Source organism: Arvicanthis niloticus, chromosome 3 (genome assembly GCF_011762505.2).
Source record: "Arvicanthis niloticus isolate mArvNil1 chromosome 3, mArvNil1.pat.X, whole genome shotgun sequence".
NCBI lineage: Eukaryota > Metazoa > Chordata > Mammalia > Rodentia > Muridae > Arvicanthis > Arvicanthis niloticus.
In genome coordinates, this window is record NC_047660.1 from 34,172,047 (window position 1) to 34,194,330 (window position 22,284).

General features: G+C 37.9%; 1 protein-coding gene across 1 annotated transcript in view; it reads left to right on the plus strand.

Moving 5' to 3' along the window:
- The window catches only part of Diaph3 (diaphanous related formin 3), a 475,947-nt gene that overhangs the window by 142,413 nt on the left and 311,250 nt on the right, over positions 1 to 22,284 (plus strand). The window contains exons 6-9 of the mRNA XM_076930674.1: positions 3,378 to 3,452; positions 3,537 to 3,606; positions 7,343 to 7,479; positions 9,998 to 10,103. Of these exons, the coding sequence (XP_076786789.1) occupies positions 3,378 to 3,452; positions 3,537 to 3,606; positions 7,343 to 7,479; positions 9,998 to 10,103 (388 nt within the window). The remainder of the gene's footprint in view (positions 1 to 3,377; positions 3,453 to 3,536; positions 3,607 to 7,342; positions 7,480 to 9,997; positions 10,104 to 22,284) is intronic.

Below are 22,284 nucleotides of genomic sequence, written 5' to 3' on the forward strand. Positions count from 1 at the left end.
ATTGGGAAGTACTAACACAAGAGGTCCCGATGAGCAGGGAGACTCTGCACATCCAAATACCAGTCAAATAAAGCACACAAATTACTCTTTACATGTTTGATTTAAAGCCTTGGCACTGCATGTGAAATAAGAAACACAGTATAAGATGTCAACAAGGGAAACAGCTAAGCGGATGCTGTAGGTTATTTTCATGAAACATGAAAGCCAGATTTGAAATGCCCATGGGTAATCTGTCTGTAGCTGATAGTGGAAAGTGAACTCTTCTCTTTTGAAGTGGCATCTTTGTTTGAAAATAGTAGTGTTTTCCTCATCTCAGCCATAATTATGGTGTTCAGCTTTTGATGGGGGAGTGTCTTTCTGGTTCCAGGCATTGTTGAGTTAGGTATTTCATGGCTTTCACTGAGCAGAGAAGAGATGAGGATGGTAGTCTGACTGGAGACGGCCTATGTAAATGTAAAGTTCATTTACTTTGTGCAGTTTAGGATTATATTTGACTTTTTGTGATGTCAGAAGTACTCAAAGATTATAGATGGTGAAGCTGTGTCCACAAAGTGTTAAATGTAGAAGATGTGTTTTAAATAATGTACATAGTTTGTTGTAAAACAGACAGGAAAATTATACATAGTATGGGGTGTATTGTGTACCATTTTAATCTACAGCGTGATATTTAGGTTAAACATATGTCCTCTTAAACATTTATCATTTCTCCGTGCACCTATATTTAAAATTCTTTCTTCTGACTTTAGAGAAAGTTAGCTGCAATCCCTCTTTGACACACCAGAAGCTCTGTTCCTCTCTGTCAATACCCATACATTGAACCATCCATGCTTCCCCTACGTACTCTGATATCCACTGTTAGTATCTCAGGTTGAATGACATCAGCCTTTCTACATTCTACTTGAAAGGGAGATGCTACAGTGCTTACCATTCTGTGCCTGGCCCATTTCACGTAATATAAGGGTATTCAGGTCTACCCATGTGGTTGCAAATATAAAGACTTTATTTTTTATGCCCGATTAATGTTCTGTATATTTCCTTTAGATCGTTTTTTTCTTTTATTAAATTCTTTTTTACATTCCAGCCAATGCCCTCCTCCCTGTCCCCTTCCCAGAGTTCTTTATCTAAATCCTCCTCCCCCTTGTCTCTGTGAAGGTGCTCCTGCCCTTAACACCCCCAGCTTCCTTGTGGCCTTAATTCTCTCTAGGATTAGGAACATCTTCTCCCAAGGAGGCCAGACCAGGTAGTCCACAGCGAGTTCTCTCTCTCTCTCTCTCTCTCTCTCTCTCTCTCTCTCTCTCTCTCTCTCTCTCTCTCTCTGCTTCTCTCTCTCTCTCTCTTTCTCTGTGTCTCTGTCTGTCTGTCTCTCTACACACACCCACACCCACACACACATTGGCAGAGACCTCAGACTAGCCAGTGTATGCTGCCTGGTTGGTGGCTCAGTCTCTGAGAGCTCCCAGGGGTCTGGGTTAGTGGAGACTGCTGGTCTTCTTTCTATGGGGCCACCTCCTCTTCAGCTTCTTCAGTCCTTCAAATAGGGCAATTGAATATTCATAATTGATCATTCATATTGTAGTTTATTAAATAGTCAAGAGACCTCTCCCTGTTTCTTGTAACGGCTGTACTAATTTGCATTGCTACCAGTGATGTGTAAGCCTTCCCTTTACCCCCAACTCTTGACAGATGGTTTTCCTCTTGTCTTTTTGTTAAAGAGCCGTTCTTTATGGAATGGCATGGGAGTTTGCTTTTCTTCGCCTTGTTCTTTTCCTGGCTGTTAGCCTGCTGAGCATATTTCCTTTACTTGTTGACTATTTCTTTGTTGTCTTTTAAGAAATATCATATAGGTTGCTTCCCTGCTCATTAATCAGGTTATTGTTATCGTTGGGAGTTTCAGGAACCCTCTTTCTAGTGTGAGGATTAACCTCTTGTGAGATGTCTTGTTTGCCAATGCTTTCCCAGGTGTGTTGCCTGTCTTTGCTCTCTGCTGCCTCCTGTGCTGTGGTGGTACAGATGCCTTTGGTTTGATGTGATCATATTTGGTTACTTCTGCTTTTGTTTCCTGTACCTCTGAGAACCTGTCACAAAAAAAAAATCCTGCCATTCCAGTGTCTGGAAGCACTTATTTTGTAACCCAGTAGCTTTATTGTTTCAACTCTAAATATAAGTCTTTCATCAGTTTATGGTAGTCAGCTTTTGTAACTCGACATAAATATCTGGCCTCATTCTACATATGGATGTGAAGGTTCCCAACAGCCTTTATGGGAAAGACTTTTTCCCCAGAGTGTGCTTAAAATTGCCTTGCAGAAAATGTCTTGAGTGTGGAAGTAAAGGGTTACTTCTAGACTTTATGCATTAGCCAGGCAGTTATTTTATTTTATTTTACTTTATTTTTGTTTTTTTGTTTTTAGGCTGGAATCACTCTTGCTTATGCTTGTTTTCAGTGGAGAACTTACTTTGTATCATAATTGAAAAGTTGCAGTGTGTTCTGGGATGTTTTTATGCTCTTACTTTTGCTTGTTAGATGAAAGCTTTATTTTTAGCACTTAGTTCTCATACACTGTACACATGGGAAACAGGACATGAAAACAGCACATAAGGAACTATTAACAGAAGTCCTCTTGCCTTTCCCTTTACTTTTTTTTTTTTTTTTTTTTTTGAGATACAGTTATCATTCCATTCTGTGCTGACACAGGTTTCCACATCACCACTTGTGGTCTATTTGCTTCAAAGTGAATTTTCTGTGGTCAACATGATCTGTTGTCTAATGTCAATAAGTGTCACTCAGTCATGACTGAAATACATGAAAAATATTTAATTTCCCCTGTAATTCTGGAAACTTAGGATGTTTTATAGACCTGTATTTTTGTAGTTTGGGCCATTCTCCTAATATGTCCCTTTTCATTTGCCCCTTAACCTTTACTTCCTTTCAGTCTATGGCCTCTCCCTGTAGTTGTTTCTTCTCTGCCCTATGTTTGCTCTTTGCTGTAGACCAGTCTGAGACTCATCCAGTGTTGTTTTGATGGATTGAGTGAAGCTCTGTTTGATAGTGTTCCTAGGTTTTTGGTACAAGTAATTTGTGTTTCAGTGAAGGACTCATAGTTACCAACACATTGAACATGGAGCTTGGTGAGACTCAGGTCTCAGCAGCCAGAGTGAACCGTGTTAGCCCACTGATGTCTTGTTCCTTAACTCCTACAGTCAGGGTTTCTGAAGCACCACCAGTATTGTGTCTAGTGTTATGCTTGAATTGTAGGCATGATTACGACTGAAGTTTTTAAAATAGGGATAGGTATACAGCATTTCTTATTTTTGCTAAGTTTCAGCTTAACGTGCAACTCACCTTTTTTTTTTTTTTTTTTTTTTTTTTTTTTTTTAAGTTGGGTGCAAAGCTTTGGACATGAGGGACTTGGAATATTACTGGACATTTTGGAAAAACTAATTAATGGGCAAATGTGAGTATTGTTAATAATTTTTAATTAAGCTCTCTTAGTATGTCCAACTGTAAGCCAATATTGTTATCTTTTATCTTAATGCAGTCAAGAAAAAGTTGTGATGAAGACTCAGCACAAAGTTATCCAGTGTCTGAGAGCCCTGATGAACACACAGGTAAGCAGAGGAAGCTGCTGCGTGCTCACTGCAGGCTCTCACGTGAACGAGAGCATCACCATTGAGGGCTCTGTTTGCAGATTACGGGGTGATAACAGGTTTTATTCCAGTTTGATGGAGCAGCAGATCTTAGGAGAAGCTTGGCAGTGAACAGGCTCACTCTTGAAGCTTAAACCCTTGTCTGGGATGAACTTTCTTTCTTTCCCCTTATCTCCTCTTTGACTCTTCTATTGCTTCTCTCCCTCTTGATTATCAAAACCTCAGCAGGATCAAAGCCTTAGTATACGACACAGTTACTAGCTATATGTTTTCATGCTACCATAGATTCAAGTTTTGTGAAGACTCATGTTTCTTATCTTAAGAATATAAAATTAATGTATACAAGTGTGAGAAGATTCTGGAAATGTGATACATTTATTATTGAGGCAGCATATGGCACATCTGTAGCATGTGTGTAGTACATTTGAATGAAACAGAATACTTCAGACCTTCACTGCCTAGCCCACCCCCATTTTGCTGATTGCTGATATTAACATCATTTCCTGCCATTTCGTTAGCTCTGAGTATGATCTCCCCCATCTCACAATGAGTGAAATAATGATGGGTATGTTAGTTATTGTTGGACATCAGGTTATGTATGGGAAAAGGTTACCTTTGGGTGTTGTGATGTGTGATACTTGTTATATAGAAAACGGTACATTTTTCTAATGTGGATTTTTTTGCCTTTTTAAAAAAAATAAACATTCACAGGGTTAAATATATAAATGTTTAAATTATTACTATGTAATTTTATTATAGCAAACGTTTTTTTTTTTAATTATTTGTGGTTTATGTGAAAGCATTAAAGGTTTTTAAACACCTGTTTATGTTGTGTTTGTGTGTGTCTGTACACGGCACATTTTCCGCAGTGTAAGTGTGGAGGTCAGAGGACAGCTTATGGACATTGGTTCTTGGGACTGAACCAGGTCCTCAGGCTTGGCCCAAGTGTCTTTATGTGCTGAGTCATCTTTCCTTCCTGGTCACTCTTGTACTTTCTAATGAGACTGCCTGATGAATAGACCCAGAACTCTTTTTTTTTTTTGGAGAGTTAATCTTTGTTTTTTGAAGTAGGCGATTTGTTTGTTCTTGAAGTATAAGACAAGTAAGACTTACAGTGAGGATTTGAAAATCTTCTCCAGCCTGCATGAGCCGCTCTTAAAGTGAGGAAGTTGAAGGGAAATTTTGCTGGTTACATGAAGCTCATAGGAGAGGAAATGCAGGTGTGTCTTATTCAAACCAAATGCCTCTATGTAACTAAAATTGAATTTCAGAAGACTAAGGTTTAAAATGAATTAGTATGTAACAAAATAACATCTCTACTTGGTTTTCGTCAGCATTTGAGGGTAACATATCTATATTCTTTCCTCAATCTGTTATATCATAGTAGATTTTATTTCTTGTAGTTTGTTAATGCAGAGCCATAAAAATACTGCATTTGAATTTGATGGCGGCACTTAGGCTAACGAGGGTACAAATTCAGTTGCTGATGCTTGGGATTAATATTTTAATGTCTAAATTCTCACATTCAGTATCATGGTCAGATTGTCTGAGGCTGCGGTTAGCTCTCCAGCACTTCATTGACTCAGCTATACAAGTGCATACTTTGCCAATTGTCACTGTGACGTCTTTGCTGGAAATATAATCTTCAAGTTATTTGGTATCAACAATTAAGTATGTCATTGATATGTACAACTGTGACATTCTATAGAAATGAATTTCTTTTATCACATTAAATGTGGCTAAAACATTTTTTAAGTGGATCTTTTAAAACACGGAGGCAATAAAAAAGACTATCTTTTCCTTGGATGTTTGGGGTTTGAATTGTGTGCCCATTAGCAAGGGACTCTTGCAGTTAGTCTTCCCATCACTCACATTCTCTCTGCTGTGGGGTACACTCACCACTGACCATTGCTTATCTCCATAGTCATGTAGTACAATGGTGGGTGTCTTTTCAGAGGTGAGAGTATTTTTGTTTCTTTACTTAAACTCCTCATTTTCAGCAGCCTGGAATTCTGTTAGGTAACAATAGGACTCCTGTGGAATACAAATAGAACCCAGCCTTGGACCTGGGTATAGAACAGGCCAATTATATTACCCCAAGTGGCTCCTTGGCATTCAGGAAAGATACTCTTTTAGACCTTCATAAATTGATGGTAGTATTCTCACTTGTAAAAACCTTCATTAAAGCATTTTGATGTTAGCACTGGTAAGTGAACTATTTCTCACAGTTGGTTTCTTTTTTCTAAGTCATTGCATACATTGTTTTATTGAAGTATATAGCAGTTCCCTGTTTAGTAGTAGTTACAGAAAAGGGCTAATCTGGCCTTTCTATTTTTATTTTATTCAAAAAAATATTTTTTAACATTGAGAAAATTAAAGAGCATGCTTCTCTTATCACAGAGTGGTAATGAAAGCATGAAATCAGAGTATGCTCACATAATAGCCTTCCTCCACAGTAGTTCAAACCATAAAGTTGGATAGAAAAGACAGAAAGTCTGCCTGCTCACATCGAAGATTGTCTTGGGTCTGGGGAAACCACGTTATACCGAATCTGGAAGGCAGGCATCGGAGACAAGCTTTACCCAGCCCACAGATGTGTTAGGCCAAAGCCTGCCTTTTGTACTTGGTAACCTTTGACTTTCTGTGACAGGTCTATGGTGCTCTATAGACTACTGACAATCTTCTGTAATACCACCAAGGCATGAGGCTTTTAGCTGTATGCCAGCATTTACAGTCTTAGCTTCTAGTTATGAAACAGTTCAGAACATTATAAAAGCAAGCCTTTCCCGACCAATTTAATTGTTGGTAAGCTTTCTCCCATTAGTAAGCAGAAAGAGAGCTTTCCCCACTGCTGTTTCTGTGGCTTTGGCTCCTCTGATTGCACTTCCTTTGTCATCTGTGTGCACCTTAGTGTTTTTCAGCAAGTGTAGTAGTTCAGCACAGTGGCAATTTGTTTGTTTTCTGTCTTTACATAAATACTTATATAAGAGATAATAAAGTTATAAATATGATTTTATAAAAAATAATTTTGGTTTAAGCTTGTTAGAGTTTTGCCTTTTATACTTCTATTTATTGCAATTTTCAGCTGTAATTGATAGGTATATAATTGGGATTAAATGTCCTGTGTTTATTTATAGTAGTGACTTGATTCATAAGTGCCATACTATGTAGAAGGATCCTTTGAATTACAGGAGTATTATTTGCTGTTTTCTATTGTATGCATTTTTATCTTGATGCAGATTTTTGTTATGCGAAAAGATATATACATCTTTAAAATAATATGCATTTAACCTATGTACTGGGTTAACTATCTAAAATTGCTTATTTTTTCATGAAAATGACACAGCTATTCATGGTTTTGTCAACCTTACCTTTCTCTTGCCAGTGCCGATCTGTGTGTTTGCTTGTAGCTTCTTTACCACCTTCTCAGAGCAGAGATGCTCTTGTCCCCAGTGTCTATTTTAATATTTGGCTATTTATTTGTTTTGTATGTCACTTGAGAATTCCTCATTTTTTTCCAAAGGTTCTTTGCATTTGGCAGACTTCATAGCTCTTACCACAAAGTGGATACTTGGGAAACTTTTATGATGTTAGATCTTCATACGTTGTCTTTCTCAGATGTAAATGTAATTTTAAAAATATATTCACTTTCTTTTGTACTCCCTCCTAACATTTAACTTATTTTTGAATGTGACAGTATGGCTTAGAAAGAATTATGAGTGACGAGAGGAGTCTTTCCTTGTTGGCAAAAGCCATGGATCCCAAGCAGCCGAGTGTGATGGCGGATGTGGTGAAGCTTCTCTCTGCAGTGTGCATTGTTGGGGAGGAGAGCATGTAAGTTTTCACTGTGACCACTGCGTCTGGTGATTTACAGAAGTTTACAGTTTAAATCATGACTTATTTGCAGGTAGTTTGTTCAGTTTCTTATTTGCATAATTGTAATATTTGTCCAAATCATTTTGTTAAGCAAATTATTAGTTAGGGGTCTAAAATAATCCTATGAACAACTGATTTTCTCATTATATTTTAAACTGCTTTAAGCTCAACCCTTAATAAAAATTCTAAGGGGAGGGTGAAAATATACAAGTGGGTTCTTTTATTATCTAATTCTGTTTTATGCACAATTAATTGAGGTTTTGACTCACACTGACCTTTCCTAAAAACAAGTACATTAGTTTTTGAAAATTTCTATGTAAGACGTGACAAGTTGAATATGTAATAGTACTAAAAACTCACTAAAGTATTTAGGCACTTGGTTACATTTATTATGGTTGCAACTAATCAACTACTCAACATAGATCCTAATGATAAGATATACAACCCCCTCCTTAAGCAAAATTAGGATTCTAATTTATAAAAAAGCCTTTAAAAATCTTTTTAAATGAGAAAACTGAACAACTAAAGAACAAAAGCAGTACTTATAGTTATCAGAGAATTGAAACAGTCCTGGCTAGATTATTTTGAAAGGCCTAGACTTGGGCCTGGTTTCAATACGCCATTTCAGGAGATGTAAAATCCAGAGAAAGGAGAGTCGTCAGGATGTCTGCTGGCAAACAGCATCCAGTGGTGGATCCCATGTATATCTTTAGGTTACTGGATGTTAGCTTTTTGCTTATGTAGAGGAAGAACTGACATGCTGAACAAGAAATGTGCAGAATAGAAACCCTCCAGAGTTGTCTGTGGGTCAGAGCTGCTGGTATGTTCTCTCTCACAGTAGGAGCTGTGCTTCTCTCACCCTGCACCCACAGCGCTCCCTGTCACAGTTAGATGTGATCTTAACCTGAGTTCATCTGGTAGAACTTCCATGATCTCTGAGCGTCAGGCTTGGGGCAGTCCTGCCAAAGCACACACCACTGACACCACTCTGCAACTGGGCTCCTGTGCCCGTGTGCCTCTTGTGGTCATTTAGCTAATTGGACTGTGGTCCCAGGCATGGAAAACACCAAACATCCAATTTCATTACTTCCCCCAACTAAGAGAGGTTGTTTAGATGTTGGTATGCAAGTCTAAGAGTTGATGTGTGGTTCTGAGTGCTTCCTCCTGTCTTCCGTTTTAGTTTTTGTTAGCCCTTCCTTCTCTTTCCTCCTTCCTCTTCTCCCCTCATTTGCTGTCTCTCTCTCTGTTTGCTCCTCTTCCTCGTAGACTTTCCTTCTCCTTAGCTTTTCTTTTGTCCTCTCTTCTTCTCTTTCACTACTTTTTCCCTCCTCCTTCCTCCTCTTCCTCCTCCTCCCCCACCCTTCTCCTGAGCAGCAACAGATTTTGTGCAATTCCTATCTCTGTCAGTGCTGGGAATGAGACTCAGGGCTTCAGATTCTCTAAGCAAGCCCTCTCCCACTGAGCTCTAGTCTCAGCCCTTTTGTTTTGCTTTTATTGTTTCTCGAATTGGAATGAATGTGATAGTGATTACCATAATATTTAGGGGTATATATTTTCATCCACAGAAGATGAATTTATATATTTTTTAAAGCGAAAATGTTCCTTTTATAAATATTTTATTTTACATTTAATGATTTAGTTTGCTTCCTAGGCTGCCAGAGTTTCGATCCATGCATCATCAATTTGGAGAAGTACATGTTACACTGTCAAAAGTTGTTCAGTCCCTTTCTGCCTTGATTTTTTATTTATATTGAATACTAACATATCCACTTCATATGATTACGTACATTAAAATCCAGGATATGTTGATTATTGAAAATGATAATATATGTTTTAAAAAAGGTAGAAGGAGTTTTAAAGGCTTTTGTCATGAGAGAATGTCATATGTGGGAGTAGATATACTTTTCCTGAGTTATTATTACATGGCTCCAACATGCATTAAAACATTGTATCATATTGTACAGTTTTTTATCAATTAGACAGTAAAAGGTCCTATATGAGGTTATATTAGTAAAAATTGTTCAAATAGTCCTTGGTGTTTGGTGATTTATAGATGCTTGACAGACACCTTCACAAGGTATTGGCAGGGAAAAAAAATCAAAATACGTCCTTAGGGTATTGCCTCATTCTAGACAGAAAGACACCTTACTTTCCTCTAGTGGGTCCCATTGGGGAAAGGGAGCTAATGTATGCTTAGAAGACTGTGAACATAGGGAAGAGGCTGAGAGCCTGAGGCGGGGAGAAGTGGGACAGGGCAAGTGCAGTGAGGATGGGTGTGACTGGAGATGGCCCAGGGCATCCACTCCTCTGTGCAGTTGGCATGCACTTGCAGTCATGACACAGACTCATTAAGCTACTAAGAAATACCACTGTTGCCTGGGCACATTGACTTAATTAATAGGATAAATGGTTGTATTTTGCTGTTTCTGTTATTTGATCATTGCAATTTAATTAATAGAGTCTAAATTTCTGATAGCCTTGAAGAAGTGTTAGAAGCCTTGACTTCAGCTGGAGAAGAAAGAAAAATTGACAGATTTTTTTCCATTGTGGAAGGCCTCCGGCATAATTCAGTGCAACTGCAAGTAGGTTTCTTGTTTGAAAGTCTAGTTCTCAGTGACATATCATGTGTATTGTTTGGAACTGTCTTGTGATTGAATTTTATGTAAACATCATATAACTGCAAATGTCCTTTTGTGTTTTCTATATAATGAATATATAGGATTCCAGTTTGTATTCTCAGAACATCTTACAAATGTCTTGGTGAATACCTATGGTTTCTTCCTTAGGTTTACTTTCCAACTGTAAACTTACAAAATTTTTTACAAACCATGTCACAAAGTCCTGTTACTGTTTGCTAATTATTTTTAAATTAAGCCCCTTTTTTAGTTATATGAATTGTAACTTCATTGTAGATTTTATAACTGATATTGGGAGTATCTGTAAGTAATAGTGAGTGTTCAGATACTAGTATGCTGAATGATATGACAGGAATCTGATTTAAACTATATAAAAGTTTTTATATATGTAAAATATTATGGGTGCTTTAAAAAGAGGCATCTATGCAGTGCGGCTCATGTTGATTTGTTTCTAAGTGTGAAAGGAGGAAAAAGCAGAATCTTAAAACTTAAAAGTGTCAAGTTAAAATTAAATTTTGTACATGATATTTCAAGAAAAATCAGATGATATTTGAACTGTAATATTAATGAATGTTTTGTTATGTCACACGACACGCTATGATTCGCTCCTTTGAAAGCCCGTTCCTGGATTCATTAATTAGGTCAGAGTGCAGGACTGAAGATCAGGAGAAAGGATACCTATTGTTTGTGTCCAGCTTCCAGAACCAGCTTCTCATCTTGCTAGGGGATAATAAGTTGGGGTTCCCCAGCATCCTGTACTGATCTGTACACCTCACAGCCAGGGTTGCTTGTTTTGATTCCTGACCCCTTGCCTTTCTTCTTCTTCTCATCTTTTTGCTTTCTTTTGCCTTTTCTCTTCTACCTGCTGCCCTCCTTTTCCGTTCACTCTCTTAATTTTCCTTCTTATCTTTTCTGTAATTCTTTGTGTGTCTCTTTGTCCCTAGGATGTGGGAATCACTGCACAAACCATTCAGACACCAGTCTCAGTCTAACAGCACTGGTTTATCGAATGCACAAGCCTTGTTGGATCCCAGCACATTTGTGGAAGTTAGAGAACATCTTTAAGTCCTGTCCGCAACCCCCTTGTTTGAGAAAGGATTTCTTGTTCTTCACACCTATGACAGGCTAGCTGGCTTGTGAGCTTCTAGGGATTCGTCTGTCTCTAACTCCCAACTTGATGTAGAAACATTGAGGTTAGAGATACATGTGGCACTGTGTACATCTGTATGTGGGTTCTGGGACTCTGAACTCAGATTCTTATGCTTGTTCAGTAAAGGCTTTATCTACTTAGCCGTCTCCCTATAGCCCAGGTTTTTGCTCTCACACTCTCTCTCTCTCTCTTTTTCCACTCCACCCCATCCTGCACGCCATCCATCCATCCACTTATCCACCCATCCACCCATCCACCCATCCACCCATCCATCCATCCATCCATCCATCCATCCATCCTGGCCTTTTACTTGGAGATATCTGCCTGCTTCTGCCTCTGTAGTGCTGGGATTAAGGGTGTGTTCCACCATGCCTGGCCAAGTATTTTACTTCATGATGGAGGCTTCTGCATATTAAATCTAAGGTATAAAGTACCTAAAAACTGGCAAGCTTAAGACTAGAAGGTATCATCTTCCAGAAAGCCAGTTAGCTACCCATATTTTCATATAAAAAGATGTAGGAGGAACTAAGGTGGGAGGAGTAAAGAGAGGAAGAGGAGGAGAAAGAAGAGGAGAAGAGGAGCTGAGAGAGATGGAGAGCAAGAGAGGTGAGATGGAGGCTGATGTTTGCTTGTCTGTAGCAGTCAAAAGTAGTTGGTATATCTAGGTTGGGTATTGGGTTACACCTCTGATTGTAAGGGTATCTTACATACATAAGGGGATCATTACTAAGTATATAAGCCTTTGGATAATCTAAGCATTAGAGTCACATCTGTACCGATCCTGTGTGGTTGGCGGGATGGTCCGGCCACTGCCCAGCCTTGCAGAGACAGCGTGGAAGATTGGCAGAGCCATCTCCCACACTGGTGTCTTGTGGGTGGCAAGGCTGGTGTCTCTAGCTGGCCATTTCTAGCTGCGGTTGTGCACGTGGCCTCTGGCCACATGGCTGAGATAGGCAGAGACGCAGCAGCCTAGACAGTTGGCTTGTCTGGCAGCCACTTTTTAAAAAACAATTACACGACAAAAAGATAAAGCAGTTTTACTTTTTTTTGGGGGGGGGAGATATTACTTGGTATGCTCTTTCTAATCAAGCATATTACAGTAATATAATATAAATATATAGTAATATAATATAAAACACTCTTGTCTCTAGATTTTCCACAAATAAGGCACATCTTAGAGTGATCCAGCTATATTTCCCCATAAAGCTTGTTGTTCTAAGTGCCCACTTCATTCTATTAGATGTGTAATTTACATTTATTAAAATGTACTAGTGTGGGTGATATTAGCAATCACCAAATTAAAAATAAAACTTTTTTGTTACTAAATTAAGTAGAAACTAATTGTTTGCTTCTAAATTGGAGAAAATGGGACTTAATAAAGAATAATGAGTATCTTTTATTGATATGCGTATTTCTGATATCTGTCTTAAAGAGAAATTTTAGATTTTATTCTGATAATAAAGATAGTCTCTCTGATTGTGGTTGTGATAGAATGAAGCATGCTTTTCTCCTTTTGATATAGTCTGGAAAGAAACTACAACTGTAAGCCTAGGATGAACTAACGATTATCTTTCAGGCCTTAGTTTTAGTTTTAGGAAATAGATTAAAAGTAAAAACATTAGGCTTGGAATAAATGTAGAATATTTTGTCTTTTCAAATATATCAGAGAGCCTTTCAGGTGCAAACAGCCTAATCCGTTTTGGATCATTTATGCAGAAAATGACACTGAGTGCTTTATAGGATTTCTAGAACGCCCAGGGCGGTTATGTAAACAACTTAACACTCAATGTAATATAAAGGAGAAGTGTCAGGTCACAGCAATGCCCTAGTGGTCAAACCAGTTCTGATGTGGTTCAAACTGGTCCTTGGGGATGCTTGGTCAGGTGAACCTGCTATGGCTCCCTTCGAAAAGCCGAAGTGCCTGTCGCAATAATGTCCATTCTTGTTGGCCACATCTTTCTTTGAGGACATCTGGGATCAGTATAGACTAAGCAGTCTCTGATTCATGCCACAGTTTCTCCTTTCCCTTGTTCTTTTTCTAGTATATGGATTTTTGTTATCTTTAGCCAAACCTGTTCTCTGCTGGGGCATCAGAAGGAATATTCCAGGTTGGAGAGTCTATGAAAATTTTTTTGTTAATCAGGACTGGCTGGTTTTTAGGACAGGATTCAAAGGGAGACTCAAATTTTATGGTTGATATTTGACTTTTCTTCTGTGGATATGTCCTCTACCCTGTGGTGAGAACTACAACTCCCCTCCCCACCCCAGGGATGTGCCCCAGCCTTCATTCTGAACCTGTGTCTGGGAATTTTAAGAATATAGACTGATATAGTTAGTTTGGCAGTTTAATGGGTACCTGTCTCAGACAAAATCTTCTAGTAAAATTAGAAATTTGCCCCCCCCCCCCCCATATGGGATAGGGGTTTTCTAGGGAGAGGAAATGGGAAAAGGGGATGGCATCTGAAATGTAAATAATATATAAAATAAAAAAAGAAAGTTGCCCCCTTTCTTTCTTTTATTATATATATGTGTGTATATCTGTATGTTAGCATTTGTAGGCAGATGTGTGTGTGAATCTTTGTTTTCATGTGTGTACATACTGGTGGAGGCCTAAGGTTTGATAGACTGACTGTCCCTCCCTCCCTCCCTCCCTCCCTCCCTCCCTCCCTTCCTTCCTTTTTCTTTTCTTTTTCTTCTTTTTTAAGAGTGTCTTTCTTAATCTGTCTCTGGTAGTGTACCTTGATTGTGAGATTTCCTATGAGATTACTTTCCTATGAGATTACAGCTGAACTTGATCACCCATTGCCATTAGGCCACAACCCAGAGAGGACTGTTGGCTCAGACAACCTGTTTCATCTGTGAGCCTGGCTTGCTTGAGTAAACAGTTCCAGAGAGAAGAGACCCACAAACCTAGCCTTCCACAGTTGATCAATTTTCCAATTTCCAGGCTTCTATATAAATTACCAATTCTCCCCTCCCTTCCCACAGCCCCTAGATGCCAATAGGAAAGACAATGCCTCTCACTGTCTGTGCTCTGATAAGCTGCATCTGTGGAGATTAGACATTGTTTTCTTTCCTGCCTATATAGCTATATATCTATATAGAATATAGATATTCTAGAATATAGACTATCTATATTCTATATCCAAAATCTAACACACTGCTCTCTATATAAACAAGGCCTTTCACTGAATCTATAATCTATAGGTCTCTCTTTCCAGCTAGTCTGCTGACCAGGCTACTCTCGGGCTCCTGAGCTCTTCCTCCTTAGAGCTGGGATTGTAAGGTGCTGGATGCTGGGCATCTGACCTCTAGACATTATGCTTGTATGTAAAGGCCTGTATTCTTTGAATTGTCTCCTCAGCCCACAGAGGACTTCATAGCAGTAGGCATGGTGTGAGCACTATGAACCTCATTTCCCATCCTTGAAGCTCACACTACCTATGATATGTCTAGAGTTATTTGCAGAAGGCGTTTGAGGAAACAAATCTCATACAGTCTTTACGTTAATTCTGGACAGAGAGTTGAAGCTGACCAGAATGCTGTCCATGATTAATGTGATATCATTGCCCACTTCAGCTTAAATTGTGACAAAGTCATATCATCTTGGCTGTTATCTATAGTAAGGATAACTGATTATGCGATATATTTGGTGAATAACCTTTCCTTCTAGGAAGCTTCTCAGTGTAGCTAAAGTAGCCAGAATTTCTCCAGAGTTATCTGAGGGCTCCATAGATATTTCAACATCCTTTATGATTACGTATAGTCTGCCATCAAACTAATGTTTGTTTCCCACCTAATATATTTAGTTGTGAAGGCATACCTGGTACTCTTAGAAAGTTTCATTCTCCTTAAGACTTCCCACTCGGGGCCTTAAATGAAAGGGGCTTTATGGAGACACTACCCTTCAATGCCCAGTTCTCCTATCTTCTTGGAACATCTGTGAAGACAGTCCAGCATATCATTTTTGTCTATGTGATTCTTCATCTCACAGATCGTAGACACACAAACAGCTGTGTGGTTAGACACCCAAAGGTGTGGGGACGTGCTTTACATGAGGTTTGAAGGAGTTCCCTTTTATAAATGAGAGAAATGTTTTGGTGGTGATAACAGATTTTGCTCTAAGAGAGGACCATTGAGATTACAGAGTAGTTGTCTTTTCAAATATTGCCAAAGGAGGACATTGAATCAGGGGCTTAATTGTCCTTTGACCTGGAAGAAGGTAGTGTTTCTGCTTTCTAAGGCACTATGAGATAAGACTTGTGTAGATTCAAAGATGCCAATGCCTCTACTGTAAATTCTGCAGAATTGAGAATGACTCCAGGGAATTGTCTTGCAAAAGAGAACAAACTATTAATCCAAGTAATGCCACCCTTTTTTCTTGCTTTGCCTTCATTCTTGATGTTTCTAGAGTTGTTTAATGTATTCATTATCCTCCAGATTCAGTTCAAATAGAATGAAGCCTTCACTACTTTGGCTTATGTGGTACAAGACAACTTCCTCTACATTGGTTACTCAATAAAAAGAAAGCATATTGTTTCAAGTTTCTGAATTATGAGGGAAGAAATGTTTTGTTAGAACAAGTCAGGGTAAGGGGAGAGATTGGGAAAGGTTTCTGAGAAATGCAGAGTTAGTGTCTTTGATTCATTGTTGTGAATCTGTAGCTTTAGTTTCTCGGCTTCCTCATTCAAAACATGCTTAAATCTTTTCATTTAACTGCCTCTATCATTTTAAAATATTGAATGAGTGAACTTATACTGTAAACTGGTTGAGATTGTATCTTCTTGTGGACTACTTACTTATTTTCTAAATTAACTTGGATCTTAGAATTTCATCAGACCTGCAGAAAGTGAAGCATATATATTCCTACCCTTAATAGGCTTATGCACCATTATTTACAGCTATCTACCACTTGATATAAATATATATATATTACTAGTTGTTTCCACAAAATGCACTGGAGGACGTGGCAGAAATTAATGATGTCTCAAGGGGAGTAAATGTTTCTAAAATGTAAGTTTGTGTTTCATCTTTCTGTTCATGCAAATTCTAGCCCTGAGTATTGCAATTCATTTTTCCTGAATTTGTGGGTAGGGCATTTGCATTTTTCAAGTTTTGGCTTGTTCTCTAATCATACCTATCATTTATTGAACATCCAATTGGGAGCATAAATAAGATTATAGAGCTTTACTTTGATTCACATTACTGTTTTGGGGTTTACCTACATAACGTAGTCTGTTTAGTTTCTGAATTAATGCATACATATTATTTAAAAATTTTTAAAGCTTTTTGTATACTGGAGGTAACTTCTTTATCTATAAGCATCATTTAGTCATCTTAACTTGACATTTAATTATGCAGTGAGAGATGGGTTCTGCTGTTGGGTAGGGAAGATGAATAACAGTTGAAACTGTGTTTTCCAGACCTAGATAGTGAATAGTCACAGATATGACTGAATTCTTATGTGATTATTTCCTGGTACTTGTTTTCAGTCTTGTTTGAGCTCCTGAAAGCACACTCTTTTCACAGTATGGTCTAGCCACAGGCTTGTTTACCAGAATACCTACTTATATTGAGAAAGAACATGTTGACTCCGAGCTGACCTTTCTAATGTCAGTTCACTTTCCCTGTCTTAGACTCTATTCTAAATTCTTTCAGCATAGTTATCTCTGTTCTGGTGGCCTTAGAAAAATTGGACATCACATGTGTTAATGTACCTTGAATTTTATGTATAGGCATATTTGTACACAAAGGTTTAGAAGACAAGGGTTAAATGTACATAAATTGTTTATTTTTTTCATATTGTGTGTTGAGCTGAGTGAGAGATAGTAGTAAATTGTGTACCCAAAGGAATTTAGGTGGTATGCAACTATTTTTGGAGAAAGTTTCTATCACACTCAATATTAAGACACCTCTTTGTGTGAGCAGTGGCCCAGTTCCTCTGTCTTGTCAACCTCTTTCTAATTCTAATAATTTTTTTTACTGTTGCCTTGTTCTTGACATTGCTTTTTGTGGATTTCATCCTTTGTATTATGTAATTTTGAGTTGGCTGGTCTATTGTATTTATTTTTGTTGTCTCTGGTTATGCCTTTAGCTCCTAACAGTAGTGGGAGTTGCCTTGCTAGTGTAAGTTCAGTGTGTCTGGCTTCCTTGTGGTGTGCCCTTATGCTGCAGCTGCATGAGAACAAATCCATTGTACTCACTTCAAGAATGGGAACTTGACCTCCCCACCAAACCCTCCCGGTAGGAATTTTGTTGTTAAAAACACCTTTCTTCATGAAATACAATTTTTGGATAATTGGGAAGAGAATAATCAAGTGAGCTTATAGTGTTTGCTTTTGAAACTTTAAAATTGAATCTTTTCTGTAACAATTAAAGATCATTGTCCTTATGTAGGGATGCTTAAACCAAGATTAAAGAGCAGTGTTTCTCATGTATAATGATGCACTTGGAGTAAGGACGAGAGTATTTTGGAGTCAGTTTGAAGTGTATGCTTTGTTTTCTGCTTGTTTATGGTATACAGAAGAAGGTAGGTGTTTCACAGTTGAACAGTAAGTCCCTCTGTCCTTTTGTAGAAAGGTTTTCTTGTCCTATAGTTCCATTTGACACATCCATCACACTTCTTTTCCTCTAAATCCTAGGATCCTCCCGTTCCCTTTTCACTTTTCTACTTCCCCTGTGCTTTTGTTTTGCACAACATACAGATTATAACCATTCCTTAAATGTCTTTTTTTCTCTATTTCATCCAAATGATCCCATTTGAGATACTGGTTTTCACATACTACTACTGCAAAGAAAAGTCATTTTCTAGTAGTATTGCCTATATCCACTATCTGTTGTGGATGCCACCCTTAGGCTGGTCCTCGTTTCTGTAAGGCAGTAAGTTGAGCTCCTCCATTGTCTCTGCATCAGCTTGTGCCTGTAGGTTCCTGCTCCATTTGAGTTCTTGCCTTGGCTTCACTCAGTGGACTGTGACTCTGGCTATGTAACCCCCCCCCCCCCCCCAAAAAAAAAAATTCTTTCTTTGCCCATGTTGCTTTTGGTGATGGTATTTCATCATAGTAATACTAACTTTGACTAATTCAGGAGTACATAAACAACTTCTGCCCCTTTTGTCGTAGCTAAATCTAACGTCTAGAACAGTGTCTAGTACAGAATAGGTACCAGTTAGGCTAGAAGCTATGAACCAATAATATGGAGACCTGTAGTTTGAAGCATTAAGATAGACCCTTTATTCAAATTAGAATGCTTTTTGGAGCGTGCAGGTGACTTGTTTTCTCCCGTTTAAGCTCTAGTGGAAAGTAGTTTTGTCGTGCCTTTGAAACAATTCTGTAGTTTAATCAAAGTTGATGGGGATCATATTTTACATCTTTTGACATTTGTAAATCCATCTTTATGAAGATTGCATTTTATCAATTGAGTTTCTGTTAGGATCCTTAATTAAGGTGAGTGACTTGAGTAGTTTGATCACTAGTTTTTAATGTAGTTAAAGATTTCAGGAATCTTCCTCTTGAATCATGAGTTGGTGTCTCTATTAAGTAGAGTTTGTTCCCACTTAATACTAGTTTCTGTTCTTCTCATATAGTAAACTGTTGCCTTACTGCATAGTGTGGTTTTATCTTTGTAACTTTTTATCTACATTCGAGTATACAACTTCACCTGTATGCTTTTGTAGTTCCTGAAACTATTTCAGTGTTTCTAAGCTTACTGGCATGGCCAATGTCTTAGTTATTCTTTTACTGCTATGAAAAGAGACACCATGACTAAAACAACCTTTAGAAGACAAACATTTAATTGGGGGCTTGCTTACAGTTTCAGGAGGTTTGTCCATAATCCTCAAGGCCAGAAGTATGGTGGCAAGCATTCATGGCATTGGAGTAGTCACTGAGAATGTTACATCTTGAACTGCAGGCAGCAGACACAGAGCAGGGAGACTTTTGAAACCCCACATCTCCCTCTCAGGAACACAGTTCCGCTAACAAGGTAGTTCTCCATCAAGACTACCTCCTAATCCTTCCTAAAAATTCTGTGATCAAGCATCCAAACATAGGGTACTCTTGTGGACATACTCCTTCAAATATACTTCACCACAGTAATTCTGGACCAGTACCAGAATAGCTAACCAGTTAACCTATTATGAAGTTATGTTGTTTTATAGTACTGTATGTTTGCATAGATGCTACGACAAAACTCTGTATCCTGAAGGAACTCTTTGGTCTTTCGTTCAGTTATTGAATTGTTCTTCTTTAACACAAATTAATATGATTTGGTATAGATTTATATTTACATAGATATTGAGTGATTTAGATTAATTGAAGTGCAATTGGAAGCCATTGAAGCAATTATTAGAATTGGGAAAAGATTTTATAGATTTAGCATAAAATTTAACTATCAACTTTTCCTTCTCAGGCAAGTTATCTTTGTGAATCCTTCTCAGAAATGATTTGGGTCCTTCTATGCCTTCATGCTTTTTAATTTCATACTACTATTAACTTCTCTGTGTTGTGCTTAGACACTATTTTCTAATAATTTTATTTTTGGTATTTTCTTATAGTTTTCATTTTTCTACAACCTTGGTAAATGAGACAGACGTAGCTTCCCTGAATATAGACAAGTATAGAAAAGTTAACAAAAATTATCCTCTTTCTCCTATATCTTCTGTCCCCTTATCCCCTCTTTGTTTTGAGTCTTGAACATTACATTCTTTTGCTTAGAAGGAAAGTGTGTGTACCAAGTACAGCAAGGCAAGGGAGTAGAAAAAAAATTTAAACTTGACTTTTTGACATAAACTGGTCACAGCTGAGTGAATATGTACTGAAAAGGTTGACTGTTTAATGTTTTCTATTTTTTTAAGTCTGTGTTTTTTCTCATTTTTCTACTTTTCTGCTATATTTTCCATCTCTACTTTAAAAAAATTTTACATTTTGACAGTAGAACTATGCTGGTCAGATTTTAGTGTTTAGATATCAAATCTAACAGTTACTACTATGTTTTTCAACCAGCAGGAACTGAGACCCCTGTTGGTGTCTTAATCCAAAACCAGCATTTTAAATTCTCATAAACCTTGCCTTAAGGGATGGAGAAAAGACAATTTAGGGAACAGCGTGAGGTCAGACATATTGATCAGTAGTCCAGTCGTTGTTGCTAGACCTGGGGTAGAATGTAGACGTGGAAAAATAACATTATCAACAACAAAGAATAGTTCTCCAGAGAGAAACTTTCTTTTTTCTTCTTTCATTTTCGTGATTATAACATATTCTCTAGTTCCTTCTTAATCTTTCATATACCAGTCTTTGCTCTCTTTCAAATTTGTCACTTTTTTTTTTACTAATTTTTATTCCATGAATATATGTGTGTGTGTGTATATATATATATATATAAATAATTGTGTTCCTAAGTATAATCTGTTCAGTTTGTATGGAGTTCCTCATATGTATGTTTTCAGGGCTGACAATTTGGTCCTGGACAACCATTTAATTTGTGTGTTCTTCTGTCAGAGAAGGCCACTTCATGTTCTCCCAGCTTTCCTTTCTTTGCCTATGGTTTTTTGAACAGTGTTGTGTCCTAGTCAGCTTTTTACTATTTATTTTGTCATTTCCATTACTGTCCTCTATGGCTTACATTTGGACATTCTTATTGATGAGACTTTAGCTTGGGACATTCCCAGATACTCTCAGAAGAAGCTCCCTGAGCTCCAGGCTCTTACAGTTGTTCCATCGTCCCTTCTTCTGATGCATTTCCTGTGCCTTAGGTGTGGGAGTGAGTTTGGGGTATATCCACTGGTGCTGGGCTTTACACCTTTTTATTTTGATTAGTTGTGATTTTTTTTTTTTTTTTTGTGTGTGTGTGTGTGTTTGTTTATGGTAGTGGTTTCCATCTGTTGCAAAGAGAATTTTACCTGATGAAGGGTGAAAACAACACTTACCTGTAGATAATAAGGACTGATGTTTAGATTGTTGTTAGGGATTAGTTTGCTTTAGTAAATTAGTGGCTCTAGATCTCCTCCAATGGCTGTTACTTCACTAGCACTGACTACTTGGATAGATTTTTGGTAACAGGCATGGTTTACATCTTGTTAAGTACATTTTAATTCCAGTTAGAGATCCACTTGTTGTCATCAACATTTGAATGTCACTACTGCACAATTTGGGTTCCAGTACCATTTAGTTCATTTATGTGGTTTACAGGAATGTGAAATTGTTGGCTGCCCCCCTCCTTTGGAATTTTGTGTGGTGCCTTGTGCTACCATGACAGCTAGTCCTCAGGCAGGGGATGTTCAAGTCAGTTCCATCTCAGGTGTCTCATGGAACCTGCTTCTGAACTGCATGGTGTCTTCAGCACTTGTAGAGGGCAACCAAGGGCAACATCAGTAGGCTGCATGTTTTAGGACTTCCTTGACAGTCCTACTCAAAAGAGGTCTTCTCATGTTTGCTATTGTACTTTTTTTAAAGGGAGTCCTTGCCTCTTGGAGCAAGCATTGTCAGCCTAGATGAGAAAAAAATGATTAAAACTATATAAGTATGTTTATACATGGGATTAGTAAAGTTTTTCTGTTTTATTTACTCTCCCTTTCTCTCACTGTTTCTGTCTCTCTGTCTCTGTCTCTTTGTCTTTGTCTGTCCGTCTGTCTGTCTGTCTCTGATAGGTAGTTGAGTAGTTGTTGCTAGACTTGAGGTAGCATTTGGATATGCAAGCGTAACACTACCCACAACATCAAAAATACATTGCTTCTCTAAAAAAAAACTTTTTTTCCCTTTTAAAATATGGATTTGTGATGATAGAATAAGGTGTCTTTTATCCCGGGATTAAAAAGTCAGGAATATAAAAGTAGGAATGCTTCACTTCAAAGTGAAAAAATTGATTACTTTACCTCTATAACCTAATATGGGGTGTGGTAACTATATAATTTACATTGTTCGTAAATACAGTGTGCATTCAGCTTGAATTTTCAAGGAAGTATAAGAGTGATTGCCTGAC